This window comes from Pezoporus occidentalis, unplaced genomic scaffold (genome assembly GCF_034315485.1).
Source record: "Pezoporus occidentalis ecotype Australia unplaced genomic scaffold, CSIRO_AGI_Poc_V1 ctg9, whole genome shotgun sequence".
NCBI lineage: Eukaryota > Metazoa > Chordata > Aves > Psittaciformes > Psittacidae > Pezoporus > Pezoporus occidentalis.
In genome coordinates this window covers 558,058-578,912 of record NW_026916262.1, presented here as the reverse complement: position 1 = coordinate 578,912, position 20,855 = coordinate 558,058, and the positions used below count along the sequence as shown (strand labels likewise).

The window sequence follows — 20,855 nt, the reverse complement described above, 5'->3', positions numbered from 1 at the left end:
CATGGAAGGTGATATAATTTTAGGGAGCAGTGAGATACCTGCTCAGCGTATCACTTGACTTTAAAAGAGGATAAATGAAGGAGGAAGAGATAAACCCCAGTGCCTTTGAAAAGAAAGGAAAGGGCAATTGGTAGAGAAAAATGGCAGGACTGCCAGAAAAGGGGGAGGAAAAATATAAAATCACAAATTTGCAAAGGTGGGAAAGCCAGCAGACAGCACTTCTTTGGTGCCAAGTTCCTGGACTACAGGGAGTGAGCAGCTATAGTGCAGGACAGTGCTGAGACAAGGAGAAGGAAAAAGAAGGTAGTTCCAGGATGGGTAGGCCAGATCTAGTGCTAACTCTCCACAGCTGTTTAGGTTAATAAAAATTTGGGTCACCACAGTCACACCTTCACCTCAGTGCCCACCACTTCCACTCCATTTCACTGATTTGGAGGCTGAGCTGTTTTCAAACAAATTGCTTTGGTTTTGCTGGGTGAGTATTTGGACAGATCAGGAAGCATAACCCCAGCATGAGAAATACGATTGGGCACTCGGGTGGCCCAGGTGACAACCGGCTTAGGTAGCTATGAAATGCAGATTGATGTATAAACTGCCATTTTTGTAGAAGAGAGTAGTCCACAGCAGGATTTGCAGCAGCTTCTTCACACCTTCTCCTGCTACCCTCCTTGCTCTGCTGCTGAAGACGCTTGTGGGACTGTGGTGAATTGAACTGGGCAGCATTTCAAAAGCAGCAAGCAGAAAAAATAGTAGGGAGAAGACAGTAATCGTTGGAAAGTCACACATATCTCTCTTTATGGATCAAATGCACCTCAGTTTAGTGCTTAAGAATCAGAAATACAATTATCATTAGCCCCATCACCTACACAGAGGAAAAATTAAACCTAGTTCTCAGATGTTTTGCTGCTGGTATTTTATTTTTAGAGGGGGCAGGGAGAAATAAGCAGCAGAACACTACCTTTGTGCAAGGTTGTGCAAGGTTTTAGAAATCTATAAATAATATTCATGGTTGAAGGAAGACTGATAAATTCAAATTCAGGGAACTTCAAATGGAAATTGTAAATGGCACACCTGCAAGGCACTACTTGAGCAGAGGTGGTAACAAACTGCACGTAGGTGTCACAGCCTTGCAAAACCTCAGCTAAAAGTCTATGATGGACCTACATCTCTCACTTTAGTCTCACCTGGAACTTCACCTTACATTGAAATCAGCTAAAAAAGTCTCCATGCATTACTCTGTGCATGTCTGCTTATTCTTGTCTCAGTGCCACTTCTCAATGGCCCTTCTTCCCAAACCCTGCTTTTTTTTTTTCTCTCCCCCCCCCCCTTTTCTTTTTCCAGCTAGATTATTTTTATGTAGTTTACAGCATAACTCCCCAAACACTTGAATCTGTAAAACTAAAACAGGACATAATTTGCTCCTTCTCCTCTAAAAGCTTTGTTTCACACACCTGGAAAACATCCCTGAAAATGGCCTGGCCATGCGCTGTCCTTTTGGATAGATGCACTGGAACATGAGGTCACCTCAGCAAACATTGCTCTTGCAGCTTGCAAACCACCCCCATGCTATGAATCTTGCAGTCACCTCTGTGTTTTTGCAGAGATAACCATTCAGAGCTTTTGGCATTAGCATCTCTCTCTATAATGATGTTTTGAATAAGACTAGAAGGAAACATCTTGAGCTTCTGTGCTGTTAAGCTTCTCTACTAACGGAGAACAAAGTCAGCTGAAAATCCCAAGCTTCCAATACTAGGCTGCAAGCTGAACAGTATCACATCCACCATTTTATCCCAAGAAGTGGAAGTGTGGCTTGGAGTTGTTGCTTGGAGGGAAGCAGATAACTAATATCTTTTCCACAGCCAGCTGCCACATCTTACCTGCAACTCATTCCTACCTTTACTACAATCATCTCAGTTTTATTCTTGGACAAAAACGAAACACAACAAAACTCATGGAGTTTCATTTCAGCAGCTGGCAGATGAAGAATTTCTCTTTACTAGCAATGACAGGTGTACCTACCACTTCAAAAACAACTTACACACCTGGAACATGTTTAATTTTCATAAGAGCTGTGTTCTATAAATATTTTTAAAGATTATATGTGTCCAGCCAGATTTTTGCAATTCATCTCATGAGGCATCTGTAAAATTCAGTATAAAATCTCAATCCCTTTCACAACAGGTCAGAAGGGAGCTGATATTATTCAAACACAAAGAAATGGGCATTTCTTAACATCTTTTCAATGACTAGGAAATTTAAAACACCTCTTGCAACACAGAGTATCAGTTATTATTAGGTACTGTTTTCTTACTTTATTCTTTTGCTTTTATTAACTTATAATGCCTTTGCAGTACATCCAAAGATATGTGAATTGGTACATTTCCTCCATTTTTGATCAGCTTTCAGTATTTCACCCTGAGTCCCTTTTTTTTTTCTTTTCCACAGGCTAAGATGCAAAACTTGAGCTAACCCTACAACACATTTTTTATATCTGTAATTTGCTGTACATTCTTTCCTTCATGCTTGAATCACAACGCTACAGCACATAACACTAGCTGATTACTGTAATTAATTTAGAGTAATCCATCATATCACTACGCAATGCTGGAGAAAGAAGAGTTGCTTAGCTAAGTATTTTTATTAAATTTACAGTCTGATAGATAGGAAAGTCCAGAGCTTGCATTCAATTACAAAGTTCACTTGGAGTTTTAAACATTCATATTGCCCCTTTTTTTTTCTCCCTCAAGTTCCATTTTCACTTTTTGAAAATGCTGAAGAGAACTCAGAAAACCTTTTCCTCATTTAAATGTTTGGTTTTAACCATAAACATGACAGAAGCAGATAGGCAAAACTCTTGTCATCTAGTTGAATCTTCTTCATAAGGAGTAATAAATCCTAGAACAGACAGAGTGTATGAAAACCTTGTATACATTACACAGATTTATCTATTTGGATTTTTGAACATTTCTGCTGAATATTTTCTTATGTGCAAAGTATGCACTTAGGTAACTGTTTTGCCTCTGAGAGAGAGTTCTCATCTCCTTGTTTTTGAAGTTCACACATACTTTTCTCAAAGCTGATAGTATTTGTTTTAATAAACCATTTCCCCCCTTCTCCTTCCACTGGGTCAGCTTATCACTTCCTCTAATTAAAAAAGTCCAAGAAGGAAATTCTGTGAGATGAACTCTCCATGTGGAAATGAAGATCTACTTATTGTAGATCCCCATGGGATAATGAAGGAGGGAAAAGGTGGAGGAAATTCAACTGGAAAAAAAGGCAACTGCCCCTTTCAAAAAATACAAGGTCCTGTTTTGCTTCCTGAAACTCACAGATCAACCTTAGTGCCTAAACCCAAAGTTTTAGGAACCCTCTTCCATAGTGCCCAGGACAGTCACCACAAAGGAAAAGAGACAGAGACAGAAACTATTGTCTCTCTTCCAAGCATGGAGGAAAATCGGTGTGTCAAAAGTGCAGACCCGAAGGAAACCGCCTCAGCCCTCACCGCTATTGTACTCACCACCTTGCATCACACTGGGAACCAACCTGGGGCCCCTGAGCTAAAAACACAACTCTACAGCTGGACCTACAAAAGCTCAGCTCTCAAGAGCTCTAACAGACTTGCATCCTTGGAGGTCAGACACAGAGGGAAACATGTTAAGACACCCTGGTCACAAGGTTATATTATCATTAAAAATAGTGAGATATTACTAATACAGTGTCCCTGGGTTAAACAAATTCAGTCTTCCTAACCTGATTCAAACTACATGAATGCAAAGTTTCAGAATGCTGAACAAAGGCAGTTTCTCCTCAATAATTTGAAATTATTCAGACCATATATGTAACAGCAGGATACATGAATAATTAAATGCTCTGTAAACCTTGTTTCAGAGTGGAAAGCATAAGGATTTCCATTTCCAAGGATACTCATAGAGCTTTCTTTTCCATATGAAAAACTGGCTCCAATCACAATTGAAATAAACATTTTGATAACAGGATTTCAGTAAAAACGAGAAGGGGGGAGGAGGTAGAGGAGCCTCGAGAAAAGGTCCATTTGCAAAACAAAGCAAACCTCCTGCAACTGAAATCCCTTTTATTTCCTGTACAGGTGCCAGGTCTTGAACAGACACCCAATTTATTACCTTGTCAGCTGACTTATTAGGGTTGACACAAATCGAGCTGAAATATGCCTGACATACTACAGTCAAGGCTTTTTTCACGCTTTAGCACAAAGCCAAACTTTCCACAAGGTGGATGGAAAGGGAGAGGGAGCTGTGGGAGTTTTATTCCCTGTTTTCTATCATCAAGATGAATATGATCCTCTCCCATTCTTAATATGCAAAACCAGTCATGAAATAACCCAAGGCTAAAAAATAATTCACCAAAATGGCACAGCTGGGAAATGATTATCAGGCTCTGGAAAGCCCTTGATTACAGGAAATAGCACCTACATTTTGAGAAAACGTTCCCACCAGACACAAAAGCTGAATCAAAGCCTCTCCTCTTCCTCAGTACGCCCTTCTTCTCTAGCATTTTAGCCTAAATAATGCAAATCCCCAGCTTTCCTCCAAGAGGAAAAAAACCTATCAAATACTAAACGAAGTAAAATGGAGGTGGCTTTGGTATCCCTACTGGCTGTACTGTACTCAGTATTGCATAACATTTTGCCTGACAGATGGCTTTTCTTTATCAAACTTATTCCCGTTGCACTTAACATTTTATCCTCTAATTTAAGACATTCATATAAACTTACAGTAGTGGGTGGAACAAAACATAAAATAACAGCTTTTGGAAGGAAAAGAATAAAAGTCAGCGTTATGCTTTTTTATTATTAAGTCCAAGTCTTGTCTATATAATTGAAGTCACTTGCTGTTTATCTTTGCTCTTTCATACATAAATAAGCAATCAATTAAAAATCAAGCACAACTTCAACATTTTCACATGAAGTTCCACTGCCTTTAGTGATATATGCCATAGTAGCAACATATTTTGCCCTAAGGTTATGCAAGGTCTTCTGGTAAATTTAATGATGTGATCTTTAAAAGATTATAAATCCTGGTTGAAAAACTCCAGTACATCTGAGGTGCTGCCACTGTAGCTTAATCGTCTTCCTTTATGAGAATGGAAGTTATATTTCTTTAGACCTATTTATACCTATCTATCTGCACAGCACACTGGGTAGTAAATTCTGTTCCGGTAACTTCAGGACATACAATATTGGAAGATTCTAGAACGTTGTCTTCTGCAAGGCAATGGACCTGACTGCAGTATTTGTGGAAATTGCACCATGTAAGTGTAATACAAATGCTTACCTAGTACTTTTTTCTAATAGATTATCTGATTTTGATCTCTCCTACTTGATTGTTCCACTGAAGTCAGAAAATTTGCATTACAGTTTAAGTTAGATTAGGAACAAGCTTATAGTATTCTCAAAGGTCACATATAAACAGAAGTCATGAGGAAAGAGAAAAGGGTATTTTATTCAACTCAGATTAGCTCTTCTGAATTTACCTATAACAAAGGAACTGGTAGCAGATGATATTCCTATGGTCTAGAAAAATATAGTTAAATAATTTCAGTGCTAGTTTAATTTCATAGCACATCAAATGATGAAATAAAAAATAGCTACATGAGAATTTCTATGGAACTGCTTTGGTCATACTTCTGAACTTCTAAAATGGTAGTATGCTTTTGTCCATGATATACACAGTAATGAAAGTATATTCTTTGCAGACCTCTATCACTGATTTACAGAATAATTAGGAGACATTTTTCCCCAATTTCCATAACTTTTAGGTGTTGACCTAGGAAACTAGGTTTGCCAGCTCTAAAAATGCTACCCCTGTGCTCCATCTAGTGGAATCCTGATTTAAGCTTAATGCATCTTTTAGCAGAAAAGTGGTTCATTCAGAATACTCTACACAGAAGCAGTTCTTCTGTGTTGTTTTTTTTTTTTAATTCATGCAAACTGACACAATTTTTCTTAAAGAAAAACACAGAAAAATGAAATAAAAATCTATACATGGGTTTGAGGAATTAGTATGTTGTAAGCTACAGAGACTACTGAACTTAATCAATAACATATTTCCAATAAAGGTAAACTCAGCTCACAATCTGTACTTTCACAGAAGAGCACAAGCACATTTGAGAACAAACACTGGCAGCTTGTCTTTGGTTCTAAGGACATGGCAGGTGCAAAGCTGGGCTCCGAGATTCAGGAAAGGGCAATCACTGAGCCATTTACTGGCTCCACTGTACAGAAAAAGGCAATGATGTAATACTAAGGATGTAGGCAAATACACATCCTCCAAATAGCTGCGTCTGTGTAAGAGGTTACAACCTAAAAGAGTAACTGGCTCCCTGACAGGCGTGCCTGAAATGCAGCAATCTCTAGAACATTATGGTAGGTAGGGACTACCACTTGTTCCAGTCTTTCAGCCAATTTGATTGAGAACATCCCAAACTCTCCCAAAGCCTTCCTCTTAATATTTAGTAGCTCGTATGTCATTTCATCAGAAACTCCAGAGTTTTAAACTCCGTCTCAGAGCTTTCCTTAGTCACTACCAAAAAGCAGCACTCCATGCATGCCAGGCTGCTCACTGGCACTCCTGTGCTGTGCCAGAAGCTCTGCCCACATGGGTGCTCTCCAGCCTGCTTCAAACAAAATGAACCAGGTTAACAAAATTCTGCAGTTTAAACCACTGAAGGTAATGCTGCTGATATGCCTGGGAAGGACTCACCACTGACGGAAGTGGAGATGGTAACTGGGGATTGTGGGGTTGTGGTAAGCATCTGACAGCAGGCAGGAAGCACTAATTTCTTTGATGGGCATAGCTGGATTTGGACTTGCCTGAGAACACAGCATGATTTACATCAAATTTATAAAACTGTGTTACACTGATGCAGTAACTCTAATGTGGACTAATTATCTTAACTTTTACTGATTTAGTTATCCATGACAAACCAGATCAAAAAACCTTCAAACCAATTAGACCAAAGACTGTTCATGTAGACAGCCACTGCCATGAGCTTAACTGAAATGATTTAGAAAATCCCCTTTCAGAGTCAGGTTTGCCTGCTGAAAATGCTACCAGCTCCCACTGCACAGCAGTACCTCCTTATTGAAACTGTTTATCCTACTGTGACTGCTTTACCTACAGAAGTTTAGTGAGTTATTTCAAAAGCTGTTCTTCTGAGAGGGCTGTGACCTTTGGCAAAATGTGGGAACAATTAGTGGTGTATATGGGACAGTGCAGCCAGGAGGGTGCTCTATGAAATATGTAACTACCTAGTGCTACTGAGAGAGAATGGGGAAGTGGTAGATTCTGTCTTTTCAGGCTTGTTACCTGCTAAAATCATGGGGTTTGGAAACATCTTTTGACAGGTAGTGTCTTAAATTGTCATAGCTAGCTGCTGCAGGCATGGTCATGACTGCAGGTTCAGTAATACCCGAGCCTAGATTCTGACAGCTCTTGGCGGCCGCATTCCCACTCACTTGCCTGTCCCTCTGCCTTAGACAAACACCTTTTGCTCTCAGAGCGAATTGAAATTAACTTCACATGGCATCTGATGAGCACCTGAACCAACACAAGAGAAAGGAAGGACTACATAAATAAGTACAGGAAGGACAAAAGTGCGGTAGCCAGAAGTTAGTTTGTGTTAGGGGTATGGCACGGCAGCTTTACTTGCCATTTAACCAGGTTAAGTGATTACCTTTCCAGTTTGGCCCCATCTGCTCATCACTGCCCTAAGTGTGGTGGTTACCAGCGCTCAGACCTGCCAGCATAATTGCATGCATAGCTGCTCCCTGACCTGGCTCTGTCAAAATGAATGCAGCTGAGCTTAAACACCTCTTTTATAGTTCTTGGGGGGCTTTTGTTTCTGCTTTTAGCTGGATCACTTTGTCAGGACCAGGTTAGGGAGCAATTAAACGTGCAGTTATGTTGGCAGATCTGAGGGGGCAGCTGGATCAGAAGCAACACATCTGACCACGCTCTAAATAAACATCTGTCCAAAGCCTTAGTCAAACAGATGTGGAGAAAAAAAAATTACTTATTAAGTCTTGAAGTGAAAATATAATTTACAAGAAACCGCATGTATCAAACTTTCTTCCAAGAGATGCAATCGCTAATTCATGAGATTATAATTTTCTATAGTCGTAAGTGAAGTATCTAGTAGACAATTCAGAAAACCAGGACATACTTTAAATGGATAAATCCACGCAGTTAAGTATTTTGTGTTCTGTCAGGACACTGTCAACTCCACAGGGGTTGTGAACTGCTTGCACGAACTTGAAGTGCGTGTATTCTAATCAACTCTGCAAATCGCTACTCTTAAGAATTGAAAACTTCTGGTTTCAGACTGCAAATTTACCTTTGTTTTAAAGGAAATAACACTGTAATGCTACAAAAGAATTAAGTATTTCTTGTCCTACAACTCTGACTGCTTTTCTCCAAACCCATTTCTTATGCTAGCACAATATTTTGCACAGCCACAGTAAGAACAGATGAAGGTTAATACGATGGAGCAGTGTAGAACCTGCATCCTGGGCCACTTTCCACAAGGTATCACAAATGCTGATGCTGGTAATAAGAAAGAAGGTGCAGAGGTATGAATAAGCAACCAAAAGCACAAGTCAGTCAAACGTGGCTTCATTTGGCAGCAATACTGGTATAAAATGCACATGAAACTGCCTCTTCAATCTAACTTCTGGAAAAAGATTATTTAAAATCTAGATGACATACTTAAGAGCAGAAACAGGATTTGACTCCTTTGGTTACATTATTGATGATATGCAGATATATTAAGACGGATAATAGCACGGGCTAATCAAAAAGCATTTTCTCATCCCTTTCTGATGTTCAATACTTCAGATAACTCTAATCTCCTTTGTTTGAAAAAACAAAGTATGTAATACACACAAATTGAAAAGTGCTCTTTAGAAATGCAGAAGTTCATTGCAGGCATGACTGACAAAACTGTGTTAAGACATATGTATACACTCTCACACACTGCACGACTGTTGCAGAATTGAACACTAAAAACTGGCAACTGAGCATGACCATAAAGAGCAGAGACTTTCCCAGCTAGTTTGAAAATGCACCTACATCAGTTATCCCCCAAACACTTTTTGATTTGATTTATGTTCTGCTGCTTTAAAAGAAGAAATGGGTCAATATGAAATAATGCACATACTTGTATAGTGGATATTTATACCCAAAATAAACTTTCTCTTGGGAGAATATTTTTAAAGCAGCATTTCAAGTCTCCTGGCAATGGTTAGTTAGAAAAAAGTTATTTATTTATTTAGGATAAAAGTTCTCAGAAATTTTTTAACCACCAACGTTTAGGATGCTGGGAGTAAGCTTAGTAATTCAAGTTTTTCCCTTTCCCCCAAACTACTTTTCACTGCATACAGCATTTAGTATTCATACATGCAGAGGAATGCAGAGCATGAATTAAGGCAGAGAAAATCATATTTAAAAAATGTATGGTCTATTTTACAAGAGATGGTATGTATGCACAAAGCAATTCAACTCACTACATGCTGTTGATTCTAATAAGCCTGAAAACAAAACACATTGCCTTGTCCAATTAGACTTTTCCTACTGCACCTACAGTTTTAATATCTGGCATACAAGTATCACCAATTTATGATTTGCATTTTCTCCATCGATGAAGTAAGAAACACTGAATAAATACTGTTTTCCCTCAAAATATGCAGTATTTCTGTTACAGATTGTGAAATGGAAAAACATACTTAAGAGGTTGAATATGGTCTGTGACTCCTAATTTTTTCATTAAATGTAATCATCTTTGCAATGATGCATCTGAAGCTTCATTCTGACTAACAGACTGAAGCCCACCATTTTAGATTCAACCACAGATTTTTTAAGGAAGTGGCAAACCATTGCTGCTGGTTGAGAAAATGAAAATTAGTCCCTAGGAGAGGATACAATCAATGGTGTGTTAATCTAACCTTCAGCTGTTAATGATTTGCACTACTATTTCCCCTGATGCTGTGGGTTCTGCTGAAATATTGTTTTAGCAGTTTCTGTCAGCTTTCCCTACCTTTTTTCTGCTGAAAGGGAAAGACTGAAGTGAAAGTCTTAGCAACAGATTTTGCATCAGCTTTCCTTTCTGACCCAGCTCTTTAACACCATGGAAGCAGAAGACAGAAGGATAAACTGTTCCGTCTTTTCAGTTCAAGCCTTTTAAGCCAGTCTTATTATTCACAACTCCTTTTACTTACAAAAGAGGTGTTACACTAAGCAGTCACCATTGGAATTGCAATAGTAACATGCAATTAAATAATTTAGAAAGTCTGTATTTTGCCTGTTTTTTTCACATTCAGCCAGAAAGTTAAAAACTTACAGAACTCTTTTTGGAAAGAGCTACTGAGGAGAGTGTTGTATTTTCAGCCATGAGAGCTGCATAAGTGACCTGGAAGAGACTTCTTGTGCTGGTGTAGCAGTAAGTGCGTGCACCAATCCTGCAGATCTGCCTCATCCTGCAAAGTTTGTGTCCTTCAGGATCTTTCGGTTCACTCAGTTGAAACAACCTTGCAAAACAATTCTCATCCAAAACAAAACTGCATACCCCGCAGGCCAAATTCTGCAGCAAAGTACTGAGTGCCAAAACAATAAAAGTACTCAGCACCTTTCAAAGCTGTGTTCCACTCACACACACTGGTTTTCTTAGCAAGTATTTCTTCCAGGAATAAGTGCATCTGAAACATTTTAGCACTCTTAAACTAAAGCCAAAAAGCCTCACAAAACCATTCACTTTATGTGTATCACGGTCTCTTTGTTTAACTTAATCAGTCCTGAATATTTCAGATAATTAAAAAAAAACAAACAAACAAACAAACAAACAAAAAAAAAAAAAAAAAAAAAAAAGAAACCCACAGTATTTCACTGTGAAGTGTATGACTGACTAGGAATTTTGAGTTAAGATGAAGAAGCGACGTTTGAACTATTCCAATATTAGCTGCATGAAAACTAGAGTAAGCTTTTATCAGGTTTGTGTGCGGGTGCACACAACTCTATTGATAAATATTACACTGGTAAATACAGTATAATTATTTATATTTATTTTCTTACAGCTTAAAATATAATGAAAAAATTAACATTTCTCCTTCAAGATCATGCTCACAAGCCATATGAAAAGCAACAAAATGGTTTGAACATACAATACACTACACACTAGCTGCAAAAATACCTTTACAAAGTTCTTAAATGAGTACTTCATGTTTGAAGACATTACCTTATGTTTGAATACTTATCATGCTGAAAGCTCGTGCCACTTATTTGCAGATATATGAAGAGTTTTGAGAGAGACATTATTTATCTGCCAAACTCCTTAAAGTGCTTCAGCCATGATATCTACTACTGATAACTAACATCACAAATTGTCTTTGCACCTAATTTAAAAGCCCACAGACCTTGTCAAAACTTTTCTTGATTAGAAAGTTAAAAAAAAGTAAAAACCCCATGAACATCAAATGATCAACAGATTACAAAATGGGTGATTTACACATTTCAGAAAATGTGTGCTACTTGACAGAAGGCATAATTTTTTTGTTGCTGTGCAATTTTAATGCATTTTATCAGTAACCTGGATCAAAAGAGAAGATTTCTAATAAAAATTTCTATGACAAAAACCATGTATCCTTAAGTAACAAAGAGAACATTTTATGGATTCACACTACTTCAGGACAGCCAAATGTACAATCCATGCATTTCTATGTAGCCAAATAGAAGAACACATTGCCTATGAATGAGGAATGCAAGCCACAGACTCTAAAAGAAAAATGGGGATGAAGAATGGCTCAAAGGACCTGGGATATATAAAGGGAAGAACAACAAGTAGAAATAGCGAAAAAATGACTTCATTATTTGGCACTGATGTAGCTATTTCTGAAATATGGAGTCCACTTGAGACATCAACACTAAGAAGACTGAAAAACCTGCAGAGTATTCAGAAAAAGGACTGTGGGAATAATTGAATACTTGAAAATACACCATAGAGTCAAATTCAAACAATAGACACTTTTCTTCATGTAAGGAAAGGATTATATACAATTTGATGGTAATCTGTAAATTCATACATGGAGCATAGAAATGTAATCCCATTCTAACCAAAAAGATGTAACAAAACCTATCATCTTGAAGCTCATATCAAAGGCAGACCTAAAACATAATACTCTTCAGAAGTAATTAGAGCTCCTGAAAAACACTCACAGCAATTTACATAAGGAATCTTCTGCATTCCCTTTTACTGGATATTTCTTTAATCCACAATGGATATTTCTTTAAAAAACAACTCTATTCACCATGAACTAATACAGGCAAATACTACGGCCTTTACATTGGAAGACAGATTAGATGACCACATCTGCAATAATTTTCTCAGGCATTAAAACCCACTGATTTAAAAATCAAGATTATGACTGAGTTCGAAGAACTCTGTATCACATGCATATTCACAATTCTATCAATCTGATTATAGGTACACAATTTAAATTTTTAAAGGCTAATGAAAATAATTCATTTATTTTGGTTTATTGGTCATTTTGTTTTCTTCTTTCTGAAGTTTCATGAAAGAAATCTCAGATCTTAACCTACAGTCTAACATAAAATATGATCAAGTCAGCTGAAGTCTCAGAATTAGCAAAAGGTGACAACAAATATAAAATATAGGATTAATAAAACTGGACATGGAAAATATCCTGCAAGTATCATATTTAGCCTTACAGATTAGAAAGACATTTACATGCTTTATGCAACTTCATTTTAGCAAAGTAAAATCCAGACGCCTTGTTTAATCATTTTCAGTTAGCAATAACTTCAATATATAATTCTCTTTTCTTCGTTCTTAGTGAATAAAAAACAATCTTAAGCTAATATAACAGCTATACTTACTCTGGCAGTCGAGACAGAATACCTAAAGAAAGAACATACGCCATCATTGATCCGACCTGACAGCTTACGCTTCTGAACCCAGCAGACAGCAAACTCCAGCACAATAAAAGCAACGAAGAATGGAATACTCTGAAAAACAGTTTGAAGAAAAGAAGTCACAACACAAATAGAATTAGAACCAGCTTTCCTAACAGCAGTTTATGCAGCTGGATACTTCTCAGGTTTGTTGGAAACTTACTAACTACTACTATGATAAAGCTTCACATGAACCTCATGAATCAGAACAACCAAGGCCACCATTTAGTCCATAACACTGGCATAAATCCAGTGTACTAACTTTGTCCAATACTATTACATTTTGTATCTTCTGCACACAAACTGCTAATGGCACCAAAACAAAACATGAAAGTATTTCCAAACTGGTATTTCTCACATTCAAGTAAATCTGTCAGAGCAGCAACATTTGTGGATTCCTCCAACCACAAGGCAAAATGGAATCTGCTTTCAATTTGGTATGTAACCAGGTTTTGAACGTGTTCAGCCACTGAAGTTGGCATCCAAAAATATTATCTGAAAGACACAGTAAGTGAGTTTTTTCTACTCAGCATTTTTGTAGCCATGCTTTTTGCTGCAGGTATCAACAGCTCTTCTGATTGCTTTTTCATCAGAGTAACTGATGAAACTATGTAACACTAACTATGCAGCCCATTCCAATTTGGGCCACACAACACATTCTCATAGTAATGATACATTATTCCCTTTTTTAATTTTGTAGTAATTGTAAAACAATTTTCTGCATTCCTCAAGAAAAATATAATGATGAGCAAGACTGAACCATTTCTCACCCACAATACTTCTTCAGTCTAGGATTCAATTCACGCTGTCCAACTGGCAAGTTGAAAATGTATGCTAGGAACACCCAGCAGATGAAGGTATGGTTGTGACTAGTGGTAAGACTGGTAATATTGTGACAATACCATTTTTCATCAGTGGAGAAGGATGTTACAGCTGTTATCATATTTTTATCAGCACAGGCAAGAAAAAACATGTTTTTTTACTGACCCTGAAGTCCTAACACTCCCTACACTTCATGAGTGGAAAGAATGAAGAGTAGTGGCAACATACCAGCCAGCAACACCAAAATGTAGAAGGCCAGCAGCAAGGTAAATAGGAATGATCTATTTTACATGTATCAGAACTCTGTGTAAATGAATGATTCTTCATCTGCCCCCCTCACTCTGTAGAAAACATTTAGATGACTTTGGAGACATTCACGCAACTCCTCAGCGATATTAATTAAGGCATAAAATTCCCATCATGTTTCTGCAGGACAAGAGAAATGCTAGAGCAGGGAGACTTTCTGCACCACTATAGGAGGCATCAGCTGCCAAACCTCTGCTAGACATCTTCTGCTATCTCCTTCAAATGACCTGCAAACATACAGATTTCCTGACTGAAGCCCTCCAAACTGTAGGCTTTGCATAGAGGAGAGGCTGCTCCTGCCTATACAACATTTAATGGAAGAATCATATTGCCTCTGCAAATGCCGTTGCATTTTGGAGGGTGCTCATTTGCTCATTTTTGTTGCCAAGTGAGATATCTGGGAATTCCTACAAGGCTGGGACACTAAAGAGACTAAGATGGATATAGACCAGACTGTTCAGTCAAAGAAGAATTGGATGATTCAAACCATGCAAGCAGCCAGAGATTTATAGCAACTAGGAAATGTGAAAGTTCATAAACTTCAGCAGCTCAGGGTTAGATTACAATAACAGATGAACAGAGATTAATATCAACATGGCACTTTTCAATTTAGCTGCCTAGCTTGCTTTTTAACAGCAGTTTAGGCTTCTAAAAGCCTGTGTTGGATATGTGCTAACTGATGATACAAAAACCTGTGGAAGCAAGCCTATGGATAAAGCCTAACCAGGATCCAAGGGAGGAGAAGGGGAAGGGCACACCCCACCACCATCCATTTTTAATCACTGAAACACTATTTGAAGACATAAGTACTCCTTGTTTTGCATAGCTGCTTCATTTCTGAGAAGACAAGACCTTTAATGTCTTAACTGATATAATTAAAGAACAGATTCCTAACTTATCAAAGGTAGGTGACAATAGCTGTACATTCCAGCAGAGATAAAACTAAGAAACACTTAACCACAGTATTAAGAGACAGGTCTAGCACAGACTACAGGCAGTTTGAAACTAAGGAACAGCAGAAGCTGCATAGCAAATTGAATGAGCTCAGGCCAGAACAAGCAGGATTCTTTATTCACAGAATGAAAATTGTTAATAGAAAATATACGATACCTATATTCTGTGTGGCAATTCACTTAACCTAACAACTTCTGAAATGGTTAAAATACTTGACTTTATACTGATACACACTAATATAACTTCTTTCTTATTGACTTCATTAGATACTTTCTTCCCACTGTGAAGCTGTAAGATAGCCAAGTATTTGACAGCACTTTTTGATTCACAAATAGGGAGTGTCACAACAAAGAGACAGCCTTAACCTTCTGCCCATCAGGGAGCTCGTGAAAGAAAAGATTTATGGCATACCTCCTAGTATCTAAGAAATTACTACCTCTCTCCCACATATCCACATTAAGCTTTGTCTAAAGCAGATCAAAGGGATCAACTATGTCAAGACTAGTATGTATTATTTATGTGACCATAACACCTAGTAGTTGTTGTCATGGAGTGGGATTGTACTATGTTAGATGCCACACAAACAGAAGGAAAAAGCACTCCCTGTCCCAAACAGCCTACAGTCTAAACACAAAGTGAAGGATGATGCAAATAATTCAGGAAAAAGGAGCCAGTAATACAGATATTAATCCCACTAGCCTAACAACTACTTGCTTGGGGCTTCTTTTTAAGTTAAAGTGTCAATAAAGACATTTAAGGAACCCATTAAGGATAGGTAGCTCTACAAAACTTTTCAGGGATTGCCCCTACAAATTAAATGGCAGAAATGTAAGAAATAATCACTGTTGGCATCACAGGTCAGAGACAGAAGCTGGATCCTTTTGATATTTTCTGGTCTATAACTGTTTAACTCTCTGTTCGCAGTTTCTTTCTCTTCACCCATCACCAGAAATACTTAACGGAGATTTGCATTAGCTTGCCATGTACTTGAATAACTGATCCATAACTTGAAAGTCCTACTTGGAGCACTAAGAGGTGTTCCCTTGCAGAACTCTTGCAGAATGCAAAGAACCATCTAAAATCAGTTCCTCTTTATACATTTGCAAAAAATAATATTCTAAGTTGAAACTCAGCATAAATTCATGGCTTTATTGCAAGTCTTGAAACAAGTTTCTGTTTTCTTAAAGTCCCAGGTCCTTATAACATAAGAATCTCAACTTTCATGTAAAACTAAATGCAAAGCTTCTGGGCCTCATTATTTAGAAGCAAGGCCTAAAATGTGAATTGAGTGTAAATGTGAACTTAATCTTTAAGCTCTCAAAATCACACAGTAAATAGAAAAGAAAAACAGTGATTATTAAATCTAAAGCTTTCATTTTGAGGCTCTCATCAGAAGGAACAGCGCTTTCTCCCCCTGAGGCTGACTCAGAAAGTCTTTACTGAGCTTAAGTGATAATTTCAGAATGCAGCAAGAAGCAAAGTGAAGTTGTTGTTGTTCATGAAAACTATTCAGCAAGCAAAAAGGAGCACTCCATCTGTCCTTCTGCAGACTATAAGAGTATCAAAAACCCTAGAGCATGCAGAGCATCATATGATATCTATAGCATAGAGCATGCTCATGAAAGGACAGGGCAAGCATCAATATACATTGTAAGAGTCAGAATATTCTGCCCTGGAGAAAGAAAATTGACTAACACTTTCCCTTCTGTTCCCTGAAATAAGGGAAACTTGAGGGTTTCTAATTCTATATGACAAAAGCTTGCATAAAATTAAATTCTGTGATTATGGTCTAGGGTTTGATCCCCTTTTCCCAGAATTTTGGAGATTAGTTGGATGGGTGACTTTTCCAAGGGCACTGCTGCAGTCACTGGTAGCTGACCACCTCATGTTTTAAACATGACTTGTAGCCTTCACATACGGTTCTGCCAACATAGAGAGCTTGACGCAGGAACCAGGAACTGTCACGCATCCTCTGAAAATGGAAGTAATATAACCACAGCCAGAAAGTAGACCACACAAGTTAAGCAAACTAAATTATTCTGTTCTGAAAATCAGAGCTGCTTCACTCACTGCTGCTACTTGCTGCACAACTGACTAGCTCAAAGGAGCTACTTCTACAAAGTGCATATATTTTGCAAATCACCAAAGTGCTCAATTTTGCAGATCGCTAAAAACATGAATATTTGAGTGAATTATGAGGTTCTGACTCCTGCCTAATGTTGGAAGGTGAGTATCACCACAGCTGTAGCCATGTGATCTAATGTACTAGAAATGCCCTCATCCACTTAATACATGATGCAGAGCTGAGATCTAAACCCCACTTCTATATAGTGTCTCAGAGAAAAAAAAAAAAAATGTTTAGGAGACACAAATGTTATCAGTAGTTTGTTTCACACCCCCATCACAGTTACTGCCTTTTAGAGTGAACTATTTGAGCCGAGGCCTTCATTTATTACCAGCTCTGCACTAGGAATTTTTTGTTCTGCATTGGGCTGAATGCAGACATCCACCTCTGTATTTGTAGCAACTCAAGGGGTTATCACTCCAAGCCCCCCGTGAATGGCTCATCACTAGCCATTTCACTATGAAACTAGCCCTGCTGAATCCAATGGATCTGCTGTTCTTGCAATTGTTCCCTGAACAGTCTAAGAGAAGCTGCAAGACCAGTAGGTCAAATAAACAAGTGACAAGCAGCTGGAGAGGGACTGTAGATAGTTGCCTTCTCCCCAGAGACACATGGCTAGAAGAAGAGGTGTGAACACTGCCTATGCTCAGAGCAAAGCCGTACAGTTAAGACAGTTACACCATTTAAAAGACTTTTACAGACCCACCTAACCAAGCAGCAAAATGTCTGTTCCAGCAACAAATGCACTGCGGCGCGTGGGGGGGGGGTGGATTTCTAGTACAACTAACTCAAGCAATTAAAGTATAGCCATAATAGCAAAAGCTTTTTTAGTGTAGATTTTTTGCAAGGTATATATTCACTTACAAACTTGCCACAATGGTGCTCTACAACAGCAGAAGCATGGAGGCACTTTTATAATTCAAAGAAGTATTAAGAATACTTACTCAAACTTTTACAGCTTTGTGTCCGGGCAAAGAAACTGCAAGTTTGGCCAAGATCTGAGCTGAATATTTGCACAGGTCTACATAGGAGAAGAAAACCCAGAGATGTTAAGGAATGCTGCAGGCAAGAAAGTGAATGATACTTGGTTGGAAATACAGAAACAGTAAAAGGTATTGAGATGGGCAATAGAGCTAGAGGGCTGCTGACTGGGCAAACCTTTTATGCTCTAGACACTGTTTTTCAATCAAGACACTTATAGCTTAGCTGAAAAATGCCTCTGAGGAAAACAGCTTGCCTATCAGACACTGCACACACAGGATGGGTTTGTGGCATCTGCCTGCTCACCTGATCCAGAAGGGTGATGTTTGCTGACAACAGGCATCAGAGGGGGGCTGCTGCACACTACAATTCCCAGAAAGCTGCTGCTGGTGCTGCAGGGCTCTACGCAACCCATGACGCCCCCCATGGCAACCCCAACAGCAGCTGCAGGCCAAGGTTTACCTGACAGAGGAGCTAACCAGAGCTACCAGGACCTGTGCAGGAAGTGTGGACCTTCAGTGAAGTTGGGCTGAACTTACTTTGACAAGGACATAATAGTGTTTACATGCTGACTCTATGAAAAGCTCCAGGACACTGGTCCTGGTTTAGCAGGAACTGGGCAACAAGGTTTCTGCAATAGGTAGGACATAAGGCAGCAAAGGTACTTCCATGGAAGTGGATAAACTGGCAAGGCAGGAGGGGAGGGAGGGATATGCTGCTGCCTGCTGACAAAGGAGTTCTCACCCCTGACCTCTGTACTCTTGCCTTGGAGCTTTAGGACCCAGCACTGTCCCAACACAAATATTTGTTCTCAATTCTCTTAAACAACCTTTATTTTTTACTTTAAGCAGAATTTTTTATTTTTCTTTCTTTTGCTGAGCTTGTAGCACTCGCCTTAAGCACACAAAGAGACCTGACTTTTTGCTTGCTTTAAGAACCATAATAGCCAAACACTGCATGGGGTTTTCTGGTTCACTCAGCTCAGTGTTCTGTCACTGTATCCAGCAGCACTGGCAATCTGAACAGTATTAGCATCAACTCTCAGATATTTGGGGTGTTCTTCTGGAAACTTTAGCTTCCGGTATTAGGAGAAGGCATCTGAGCCTTCACTTGAAATACATTAAAATAGAGTGCAGGGTTATACAGTTTACACAGGGAGCTTGCAGGCAGAGAGCCCAGGAGCGGAAGCAAAGACAAGGTGCTTTAATTTAGGTGCCGTCTCTCGGACGTTGTTTTTTGGGCTGCCTGCGGTACCCGCAAGGGCAGGCGGCAGCCGCGCAGGGTGCGCGCAAGGTACGGCGGGGGATGCTGCCGGGAGGAGGGGGGAAGCGGAGCGGCGGTGGCTCTCACCTTCTCCACGTAGTCGGGCACCTCCTCCACCGTGCGGAAGGAGCTCTCACCGGGCGGCAGCACGTAAAGAGGGCGCGGAGCTGCTGCCCCGGCGTGGTGACCTGCGGGCCGCCCGCCTCGCTCCCCATGGGCCGGCTGCGCTGCGCTACGCGCCGCCGCAGGTGCGCACAGCGGGGACCGCCCCCTGCCCAGCACCGCGACGGCGCCCGGCCGCGGAGCAGCGACTGGGGCTCTAGAGCGGTCCGACTGCGTGTACCCACAACACCGGGGGACTTGAGGTTGCTTCGGGAAGAGCCGCACATTTCTTTCTTCTCTTTCGCTCGTGCTACTTGGGAGGTTTTCTTGGGGTTTTGAGGGGGGGTTTGTGTGGTTTTTGTTTTGGGGGGTGGGGGTGTTGCTTTGTTGGTGGGGTTTTTGGTGGTTGGTTGCTTGGGGGAAGAGGAGGAAGGTTATGTGTCATCATGTACATGGCCCACTCCTGGGAGTCACAGAATCACGAAAATCCCAGAACGGTTTGGGTTGGAAGGAATCTTAAAGCTTATCTACTTCCAACCCCCTTCCGTGGGCAGGGACACCTTCCAGGAGACCAGGTTCACCTGGCCTTGACAGGCACAGCTTCTCTGGGCAACCCATGCCAGCGTCTCACCACCCAAGTAAAGAATTTCTTCCTTTTATCTAATCTAAATCTCCTGTCTGACAGTTTAAAACCAAGTCCTCTTGTCCTATCACTGCATGCCCTTGTATAAAGTCTGTTCTCCAGCTTTCTTGTAGGCCCCCTTTAGGTACTGGAAGGTTGCTGTAAAGTGTCCCTGGAGCCTTCTCTTCCCCAAGCTGAATAGCCAACTCAAGTAAAGAGAGCCCTCACACACCTAGCCACTGCATGTCCCAGTTCCCTTCTCCCCCTCAAAGAAAAATAACCTCTAAACAGCACAGCTCAAGCTGTCCTTTTCCACTTTTAGATATGTTTCCACTTGTAGGTGTGTTTCCACATGCAAAAATATTGTTCAGGTTTTGACTTCTGAATAAAAAAGCAAAATTGTATAAAATTAAAATGTTAAGGCCGTTGAGAAACAACTAGAGATGTGGTTTTTTGCTCCCATGTTCAGCTGTATGGGTCAGTTGAGCACTGCCCAACTGTGGGTTTTAAACTTTCAGAAGAGCTTATCACAGCTCAATTCTCCAATTAGCATGACTATACTAGAGGTCGACTCCAGAAGCTTTTTAATGCTTTCATTTATAAAGAAATGAAAATTAGGGGAATGCAAAGAAACAGTGAAAACAAGTGTATGCGAGATCCATGTAGGAAAGTACTTTTAGAAAAG

General features: G+C 39.6%; 1 protein-coding gene across 1 annotated transcript in view; it reads right to left on the bottom strand.

The window, feature by feature from the left end:
- The window catches only part of AGMO (alkylglycerol monooxygenase), a 136,860-nt gene extending 117,199 nt beyond the window's left edge, over positions 1–19,661 (bottom strand). The window contains 4 exon segments of the mRNA XM_062604977.1: positions 12,921–12,953; positions 12,955–13,049; positions 19,534–19,601; positions 19,604–19,661. Coding sequence (XP_062460961.1) covers positions 12,921–12,953; positions 12,955–13,049; positions 19,534–19,601; positions 19,604–19,661 — 254 coding nt within the window.
- Positions 19,662–20,855: the final 1,194 nt, after the last annotated feature.